This window comes from Silene latifolia, chromosome 8, assembly GCF_048544455.1.
Source record: "Silene latifolia isolate original U9 population chromosome 8, ASM4854445v1, whole genome shotgun sequence".
Classification (NCBI taxonomy): Eukaryota; Viridiplantae; Streptophyta; class Magnoliopsida; order Caryophyllales; family Caryophyllaceae; genus Silene; species Silene latifolia.
The window spans coordinates 91218510-91228895 of NC_133533.1; the positions used below are offsets into that span (position 1 = coordinate 91218510).

The following is a 10386-nucleotide window of genomic DNA, read 5'->3' on the forward strand; positions in this document are numbered from 1 at the left end:
AAGATACAACGAATTGCCTTCTTGTCAAATTTGGTACGAAGATGATCTGGAACGAAGACATAACATACACACCCGAAAACTCGGAAATGACTCACAGCAGGTTTTAGCTTCCACAACTTCTGAAATGGAGAGACATATTCTAGTCTCGCTTGTCGTAGCCTATTTATCACATGTGCAGCTGTCTTCATGCATTCAGCCCAGTAACGTGGGGGTACATTTTTGGCATGTACCATACTTCGGCATGTCTCAGCGAGATGCCGATTCTTCCTCTCTGCCACTCCATTCTGTTGTGGAGTGTTTGGACACGTCAACTGACGTTTGATCTTACAATCTTGTAGATATCGTGTGAATTCTGTGGATGTGAACTCTCCCCCATTGTCTGTACGTAGACATTGAATCTTGCTGCCAACTTCTTTTTCCACTTTTTCTTGGAAAGTTTTGAACTTGTCAAAGGCTTCTGATTTTTCCTTTAAAAAATCAACCCACACATATCTTGAGAAATCATCAATGAAAGTGATCATGTAACGATAACCACTAACTGATGGTTGCTTCACCGGACCAAATAGGTCAGAGTGAATTAACTCCAGAGGTGTCTCCGCCTTGAACTTTGACTCCTCATATGGTAGCTGATGTGCTTTGCCAAATTGACACCCAGCACAAACTACATCTTCTTTCACATCAAGTTGAGGAAGGCCATTGAGCATTGATTTACTCATCATGACTTTCAGCTTGGTATAGCTTACATGCCCCAGGCGTGCATGCCACAAATCAGCCGTCTCATTTTTTCTAGCTTTGTCTACATATGCCGTTTGAGCGGACATTACGTAGACAGATTCCAAACGTCGCCCTTCCATTATAGGAGATGAATTTCCCTCCAAACTTGGATACACTTTCACATCATTAGGCCCAAAAACCACATGGTTTCCCGAAGCTGCTAGTTGTGACACCGATATTAGATTTTTCGTCATACCTGATACATGATAGACATTATCAAGATGAACTTGCTTGTTACTATATCTTGGGATAACCATGGCCTTGCCAATATGAGTGACTGGCAACTCCGAGTTATTTGCAGTCACAACAACTCGTCCACGCTTGTACTCTGACATGCTTAGAAACTTCTCTTTGTCTCCCGTCATGTGATTCGAACAACCTGAATCAATTATCCAATCATCTTTATAATTGATTAAGTTGTCACTTTCCGCGACTAATGCCATTGATTCATGCACTGTCGACTTCTTGCTTGAACCTTCTTGTTCAACTGAATATGAAGCTTGAACATCCCATTCAACTTCATTATTTTTGTGCTCGTTTGATGTTGCGACATTTCCTTCTGCCGATTTTGACCAACAATCTCGAGCATAATGTCCCTTTTTACTACACTTGTAGCAAACAACATCTTGTCGCACCTGACCTCTTTGCTGGTCTAGTTGTCGATCTTGACGCGCTCCCCTTCGTTGGAAGCCTCCTCTTCCTTGGCTTTTTCTGAATCCTCCTGGCTTTCTATTTGATCCGCCTTGAGAACTCGACCCAGAATTTCTCTTGTCACCTCCTTGGTATGACTTTTTATTACCAAAGAGAGCCTTTTCTTCTTCCTTGATGGATGCTCCAGACATTTGCTTATCTAGAGCTTCTTGGTTGGCTAACATATTTTCAAACTCAATAAGAGTTGGTTGTGTAGCCCAACCTCGAATTGCTGCGACAAGAGTACTGAATCCCGGCCTTAAACCGAAGATAATAATTCTTCGCATCCTGGTATCCGTGATTGGATTTTCAGGATCCAACTTTGTGATTTGCTCACACAGAGTTTTGACTTTGGTAAACCATTCGTTTACCGACATGGTATTTTGTCGAACCGACATTAGCTCATTCTCGAGCAACTGGAGTTGAGAATCATTCTTCTTTGAGAACAACTCTTTTAAAGTGTCCCATGCCTCTTTTGGTGTTTCTACATCTTTGATGCGATACAACATATCGTCCCCGACGGTTGCCGTTAACACGTACATAGCCTTTCCGGCTTTGACCTTCCACTTCTTCAGCTCTTCTCCTCTAGCTGGTTTGGCGGTTTCACCACCGCCAACAATGCTCCAAAGATCTTGTCCCAACAGATAGAATTGCATACGTGTGCTCCACGTACTGTAATTTCCACTGTTTAACTTCTCAATACCACTAGTTGAAAAGTTGATATCTCCCATGGTGACTTGATGACGCCCGACTCAATCAAGTAAGCTTGATCCCCGACCAATTTGCTTCACAGTCCCGGACTGTGCACACTAAGATAATATTGATCCCGGATCAATATTTGGACAAGATGAATAACACTCCGCCTTACTGGCTCTGATGCCAAATGTAGCGAATCAGAGTGTATTTTATACGGAAGCGTAATGAAAAATATTATGTGATAAGAGTAAGACGATAATAATACTAATTGCACTCTTACAATAATTTTATTATCACTCAAATAAATTGGAAATATACCAATTACAAATAAACACTCACACTCTTAACTCACTAATATTTCTACGACTCGCAAACTCTCACAAACTCTCTTATTGTTTGTTTTGTTTTTGTGTGTTATGAGTACATTGCACATCACAAAGCTATCCTATTTATACTACACAATACACTATTGAAATAATGGCTTTCCCACATACAAACACTATGCTGCATATGACTAACTTGCCATCTAAAGCTAGGTAGCCTGCAAAACTAGAAAAGCTAGACAAAATGTTTTACCACTTATTTTCCATGAGCCTATTAGTGATAGGCAAGCCATTAATATTGACTAGCATGAATATCTAGCAAGTCATGGACGGAGAGGAGAGTAGTAATTGAATTTTAACAAAAATCAGCACCCTAAACTTATTACTAGCAATACTAAGTTGCAATTTAAAACCCAGAACTAGATCCTCATATTTACTATCTCCATTAAACTTAGGGCGGTGATTTTCGCAATCTACGGTTTATTCGTTATAGTACATTGTTAATAATTATACCCTCTTAATCTCTTATCTTACTCTCATTTTTCTCTAATTTATCTCTAATCTATTCTCTCTAATTTTACATATCCCTTCTTATCTAATTTTACATCACCCTATTTCTAGCTAAAGTTGTCGTCGTTTGGGGAGGGGTTCGTCGGCGCAGTAGGTCGTCGGTGGTGAATCATAAGCGGGATAGGGTGGTTGCGTGGGGTTGGAAAACCGGGTGGGATAGGGTGGTTGCAGTGGTCGCCGGCACGGGTAAACTTCACTGGCCGATCAGACTGGAGGCGCACGGTGGTGGGGTTGCAGAGGCGGCAGGTGGGTTGCTGTGTGGTGCGTGGGTTTGGTTGGTGTTGTTGGTTCCTGTGTACTGCACGTTGATTTTTTTATTTTTTTATTAAACGTAGTACGTAATCTAGGAAATTTTGGTGTAATGTTAGTACTGCGATAACAATTTGTGTAACACCGTTCCGACGAGTGCGGCGATCACTGTTACCTCGCCAGCTGCCACGGTCAGACCAGCAACGCCTGGCCATAAACGGCCACCAATGAATCCCACCATAGCCAGAGGCGAAGCCAGATCTTTTTTTTTTGGGTAGCGAATATCTTAAGACTGTACTATTTTGGAAACCGAAAAAACGCACTCTATACTATGTTATAAAAATTAAAATTATAAATTCACAATTTACGTTAAATGGACGCAATAAGATACTTCAATTTATCATTTTTAATTTTACAAAAATAATTTTGATTTTTTACTTGTAACTTACAATGAATTTAACATTTTTTATGTAATGGCGTAAACATCTTCTAAGAATTCAATAATTTATCTTTCTTTACTTTTATTTTTCGACATTATTTTGATTCGTACTTTATACTTCGTCACTAAAAGAAAATTAACCATTTTAGGATAAAAAATAAGTTCTTAGTACCCTAAAATAATGAATATTGACAATTTGAAATAACAAAATATAATAAATTAATTAAAGAGACATGCTAAGTGGAACACCACTATTCTTACCACCGAATCTACTTTGTTGCTTTTCTTATGCGCTTTAATATATTTATTCTTTCACTGATCATATTTGGGGTTGCAATAATGCGACTTATTTATTGTTTTTTTTCCACGGGTACTGGCGGCTACCCCTTGCTACCTACTAGCTTCGCCCCTGACCATAGCATAATAATTAGGCCTTAATTAATTTAGATATAAACCTTAATTTAAAACGGAAAAAAATTATAAGAAAGATTTTATTAATTTTTAATATAAAATTAACGAATTAAATACATGCTCGTCAATCAAATGATTATTCATAGTTGAAGAATTTTAAGGAGATTCAAGAAGGGAGTAATGTTTCAACAATAGAGAGAATGTATAGAAAATTTGATTTGATGTTTGTTTAGTCAAGGGTAGAGAAATGAAAATTTTGGTCCAAAAAGTACTGTAATGAGTAAAAATCGTACTGCGAAAACAAATTTCGTTAAACTTATTAACTTGCAATTTTTAAGTGGGGTTTTTCAATAATTATGTTTAAAACAAATTTCGTTAAACTTATTAACTTGCAATTTTTAAGTGGGGTTTTTCAATAATTATGTTTAATCGGTTTTTCAACCGGCAATTAATTATTCTCTTTGTCTCATTCATTTGTTTGATTTTTGTGTTTTTCTACATAGTACCCTTTACTTTTTTCGTTTTCTATATGGTACCCTTTCACTTTTTAGAACTTCCGTGGTACCCTTAAGTAGAGATAGGATATTAGAAAGTTTGTTTGTTTCCTAATAGAATCAGGAAGGTAGACTATTTTCTTGGCAAAAAGTTATTTGTACTACCCTATAAATAGGGGTTGTTAGATTGCTCATAATTGTACCCAAAAATTGTGAGAGAGAGCCTCTACCTAGTCAAATTTGAGAGTTCTCAAAGTTGTAATGTAACAAAGAGTTCTTTGTAAGTGGCCTTATTAATTAATAAAATAAGGGTGTGGGAAAATTCTTATACTAAAATCTTGTGTGCTTTTCCATACATTGTTTTTATTTACTACGTAATACCTAACAATAATTATAATTGACATTTGCTTATACTCCATCTCCCACTATCAATATCCTAACCCCAACCCTCACTCCTACCAACAACCACCTTTAACCCCGACCTTCCTCTCTCCCAACCACATCCGCCACCATGGTAGCAGTGATAATATACTTATTGATTTTTACGTGAAATGCCACCCCTTTAAGCTTTACATATTTTACGGAGTACATCACACTTCTATAAGTTTCATAAATTCTCATTTAAGATGGACCGACATATCCATATTAATCCAATTGTATAAGTTTTTGGCACAGTGACACCAGTTATGCTATGAATGTAATAAGATTAGTAATACGAAGTACAACATCTATAAAACTATATTAAAAGGGTAACCTTAAAAGGCCACGTAGACAAAGCCACATAGGCGAAGAAAAAGCCACGCGTGCATTATGAATGCCACATCTATAAAAATCTATATAATCTATACTATATAGTTAAAAGGCAACTTAATACATTTAATTTTTTGCCACGTAGGATTATCATAATAAAATTCTATTATTTTATATTGTTAGTATTAAGGCTACTTTAATAAATTTATTAAAATTCATTATAAGGTTTAGTAATATTTTTTTGTGTGGAAACCATAAGATCATGATTTAAATTATAAAAATAAATTAAGAATTTAGTCTCATCATTTAAATCATTCAATTTGTTCATCTAACTCCTCCTTAACCATAAATATAGTAGATAAAAGGTCTTACATAGTAAATAAAAAATCTAATAATTTGGATTATAAAGCTACTGACATCTACAAATTTATAAATATAATTAAAAGGAAAACCAAAATATCTATCATCATCAATATGTCATATTTTAACTATATAGTTAAAAGGCAACTTAATACATTTAATTTTTTGCCATGTAGGATTATCATAATTAAATTCTATTAATTTATATTGTTAATATTAAGGCTACTTTAATAAATTTATTAAAACTCATTATAAGGTTTAGTAATATTTATTTTTGTGTGGAAACCATACGATCATGATTTAAATTATAAAAATAAATTAAGAATTTACTCGATCTCATCATTTAAATCATTCAATTTGTTCATCTAACTCCTCCTTAACCATAAAGATAGTAGCTAAAAGGTCTGATATGTAGTAAAAAAAATTTAATAATTTGGATTATAAAGCTACTAATATCTACAAATTTATAAATATAATTAAAAGGAAAACCAAAATATCTATCATCATCAATATGTCATATTTTAATTACATATACAAGATAACTTTTTAAACGACTTTCATGCAAAGTGGAGTTTGTAAGAAAATAAAATAAAATAATAATAATAATAATGCAAACCTTTTACATATCATTTCTCATTTTCCGATATTTATGTTTATATTAAACTTCATAATAATGAAAAATGGATGCTCAAAAGTCATGAACATGATCTTTATTAATACCTATATTAAATTTGATAATAATGAAAAAAATAATATTTAATAGCCATAAAACGCATCCTCAATTGTTTATATATTTTTTATGGAAGGCAAAATTTGTAAGCAAAAATTTTTTTATCTCTATCGTTAGTAGAATGGTATGTGTCACCGATATTATTAACTAATTTTTTTATTTTTTTATTGGAAGTTTCATTGGGTTATGAAGTGTTCATCACATTTTCAATTTCGCGTATGTGTTTGTTTTGTTCTTATTTAGGTGCTATCAAGATTATTTATTGTGTTAAGCTCTTCCAAGGTAATTATACTTACATCTCTACGATTTGATTATCATTCCCTCTTTTTTTCATTACTTAAGGTGAAACTAAGTTAATAACGATAATATTGCATAAAACAAATTCCACTATTATTGTGTTACTTTTTTTTTAATAGGTATGATTTATTGAAGAAAGAAGATTATAAGGAGAAGTGAAATAATAAGATTGCTTAAACAACTATATTTTACATACTAACTAAAGATTGGTGACATCAACGTGGAATCGTGGATGATTAATAATTTTTTGAACATTTATTATATATATTTTGAAATATCACAAAAACTCCGGAGAGACGGTCTCTCAATAGCGTTATTGAGAGACCTTTCACATGATGGGGTGAGGGACCCACTGAATTTCTTTTTTTCCCTGTTATGTCTCCCACTAAATTAGTGGGAGACGGTCTCTCATGAGACCTACTGTTGAAATATATGGCTAAAAGGTGGAAAATTTGAGGGGATGACATATCATTTTTTGTATAATATTGTTTAATAGGTGAAGTATTCGGCAATAATGATCCAATTGTTGTTCAAGTTGTCGCTGCTTTAAAATTTTTAGTTCCGCAATTAATTATTGTATTAGCTTCAATTTTATGGGGGTATGAAATGTTAGTTTTGTCATAACATTTCTAATTGTGTGTTTTTTGTTATTTTCAGAATTGTTGATGAAATTTTGATATCTAATTTGTGAGGATGCTCTATCTTTGGGGATCTTTGTTTGATAATATAGTTTTGTTTAATTTGGTTATATGAATGCTTATATTATTAATTCATTTTAGCTTCCATTGAGTTACTTTAGTTTTGATAGGGATATCTTAGTATATCTAATGTATGAAATTTTAATTTCTGATAAACTGTTGTATAAAAGACTAATTGAATTTATAGAACCCTTAAAACATGAAATCCGTAAATTGAATTGATCGTAGTATGTTATTGTATTAAATCACTAAATTATAACACTAGAAACTGAACAACCCGTGAATTTCACGGGTCACAAAATTAGTTAGCCTATCAAGGTTGTTAAGAAAATGCAAATTTGGTCAATCAATTTTTAATCATGCACCGTCCTCAAATTAGTCCCACCAATCACCTACCCCCTTCAAAATTACAGTAACGTAAACAACGACTGTACCTCTACCTAGCTTTAGATGAGAAGACACGATATTACTTTCCATCTCATCATGCATGCTTATAGTGCTCGAGTGGGCTTCGGACCTTCCCTGCTGACTTCTCGAGTTCATATATGTTTCAGTGCATAGATTATCACTTTGCCCTCCACTCTCATTACAATACCAAAAGGACTGGAATTACTCTATAAAAGTAAGGAAAACGTAAATTAGCAGAAAACCAAAATAAGCATCAGTAAACTGTACCAAAAGAAATGGAAGAAGAGCAAAGCTTTCTACAAAAAGAAATTAAAGAAGCCTTTTCAACAAAAGGATTAATTGAAGCGGTATACAGAAAGTCGAACAAAAGGTTCAGATGGTAACCAGGAAGAGAAATCGTGAAACTAAAAAAATGAACATAACCCAAGAATTTCATGAGTTACAAAACTAGTTTAGTATAATGAGGGTTTTAATTTCATTTCTAGTTTACAATTTCTTGAAGCCCCTGGAAGCATCAACAGGTCCTCACTGATTTTCTGTTCAACTTCCAAATCGAGATCTTTGTTTGTATAGACGATCAGCCTCCTCAGGACACTTGCATTTCTAAGAAGGTGCTCCGTAAGCAACAATGAAACCTTATGCCCACAACAGTTATGCACTTCAATCAATTGGGCCTGACATGAAAAAGGGTTCAGAGGTATATCTGAAGGTAACGGTTGTTGGAAATAGGGGCTTGTGTGAGGCTTTCCTATTTTTTCCAATTGTCCCACATTGGTGAGGAAAACAGAGATTTATGTGTTTATATATCTCCTCTTACCTTACATTATCACTAGTGGGTCAAGGGAGGCTTTTGTGGAAGCCTTGCGAGGTGCTTAATTCAGCTCGCACACGCGCGCCGTGCCCGAGCCCGGATTTGGGATTTGGGAATCGCCTGCGGCGGGCTGTGCCTATCTTTTTGGGCCTGGACCGAGTTGTTGTTTTTGCTTCTGTTTTGTTAAACCTAGTAGTCAGTTTGTTTTAGTCAAATGCTGCTAGTGGGTGAGAGTATCACTCCACGTTTCCAGCCCTTGACACCTACTTTTGCTGCAGTCGGTTTTTGGCTCTCTGATCAGGCTATTTATAGCCTTTGATCTGCTTCTCAAAAACAACAACAAAAACTCTTTCTCTTCTTTTCTTTCTCTACTCTGCTCTATAAAAGTTTTTGGGTACTGTATATAATATCGTTACAACTCTCACAGTTCCGAGTGGGCGGAACTGCGTGGAGGCTGTAGTGTTATCCTTGGGGAACTACCGGCACTAGCTGATCGCCACCACGGTCGTACCGGAGAAATAGTTTTCAAGACAGTGGCTTCTACCACGGCACTACTTACGGGTTTTTATTCTCTAATTTCGCTGACTATCTCTGTTACGGGTATTTCTACTCCCTCTGGTTACTGCAATTATTTTTCCTACAATTTGAAAACTATTTTTAGTTGCTGTAACCATGTTTGTTAGTTCGAAAATTGTTCCTGAATTGGCGAAATTGGAGTCGTTAGATGGTCACAATTATAAGCGTTGGTCCCAGAAATTATTGATGTATTTTGAGCAGTTAGGAATTGATTATGTTTTATTTAATGACCCGCCTAAACCTATCACCCCTACTGATGTTGAGACGACCCCTCCTGCTGTTAAAGATGTTAAGTCCAATGAAGAGGATATTGCAAAATTTGTGAAGGACAAAAAAACTGCTAGGTGGCATATTCTGAATAATATGACAAACACCCTGTTCGACTTATTTGCTGTGAATAAGTCTGCTAAGTTTATTTGGGAATCTTTAGAAACTAAGTATGGGGCTGATGATGCGGGGAAAAAGAAATATGTTGTGGGAAAATGGTTGGGATTTCAAATGGCTGACGGGAAACCTATCATGGATCAAGTCCATGTCTATGAAAACTTATGTGCTGATGTTGTGAATGAGGGCATGAAACTTGATGATATCTTTGTAGCTAATGTTCTGCTAGAGAAATTCCCTCCCTCCTGGTCTGATTACCGAAACCAACTTAAGCACAAAAAGAAAGACCTGTCCCTTAAGGAACTTATAGGACATATGAGGACCGAGGAGGCTAATCGCGTTAAAGACCTTCCTGCTAGTCAATCTGTGATTGCTCCTGCTGTTGCTGCTGTTAAAGCTAATCTGGTTGAGTCTGGTGGTCCGTCTTATGCTGAGAAATATAAGGGTAAGTGTAAGGCCAAGGTTGGTCAGGGTAAGAACCAGGGTCCTGCAAAGAAGAATGGTCCAGGGAAGCATACCAAACCGGTTCCTAAGATTCAGAAAGCTGCTAAGGGTCCTATTGTCTGCTATGTTTGTGGAAAACCTGGGCACAAAGCCTACCAATGTTCTGAGAAGAAATCTGCTGAGGCCAATGTTGTTTGTGATGATGATGTTATTGCAGCTGTGGTTGTGGAAGCTAATCTGGTGGGTAATGTTCTTGAATGGGTCTTGAATCGGAGCTTCTAG

At 35.6% G+C, this 10386-nt stretch overlaps 1 protein-coding gene across 1 annotated transcript; it reads left to right on the top strand.

The window, feature by feature from the left end:
* Nucleotides 1-9372: 9372 nt before the first annotated feature.
* Nucleotides 9373-10386, top strand: LOC141595511 (uncharacterized). Its single transcript, XM_074415477.1, has 3 exons — nucleotides 9373-9669; nucleotides 9847-10105; nucleotides 10169-10386. Exons 1-3 carry the CDS (start codon nucleotides 9373-9375, stop codon nucleotides 10384-10386), a joined length of 774 nt encoding a protein of 257 aa, XP_074271578.1.

Bases quoted from the DNA above. Each gene is read 5' to 3' on its own strand.
- LOC141595511 (XM_074415477.1), top strand. From the start codon at position 9,373: ATGTTTGTTAGTTCGAAAATTGTTCCTGAATTGGCGAAATTGGAGTCG. The intron at 9,670-9,846 runs GTGAATAAGTCT...GTTGTGAATGAG, and splicing joins CCCTGTTCGACTTATTTGCT to GGCATGAAACTTGATGATAT. The intron at 10,106-10,168 runs GTAAGTGTAAGG...AGAATGGTCCAG, and splicing joins TTATGCTGAGAAATATAAGG to GGAAGCATACCAAACCGGTT.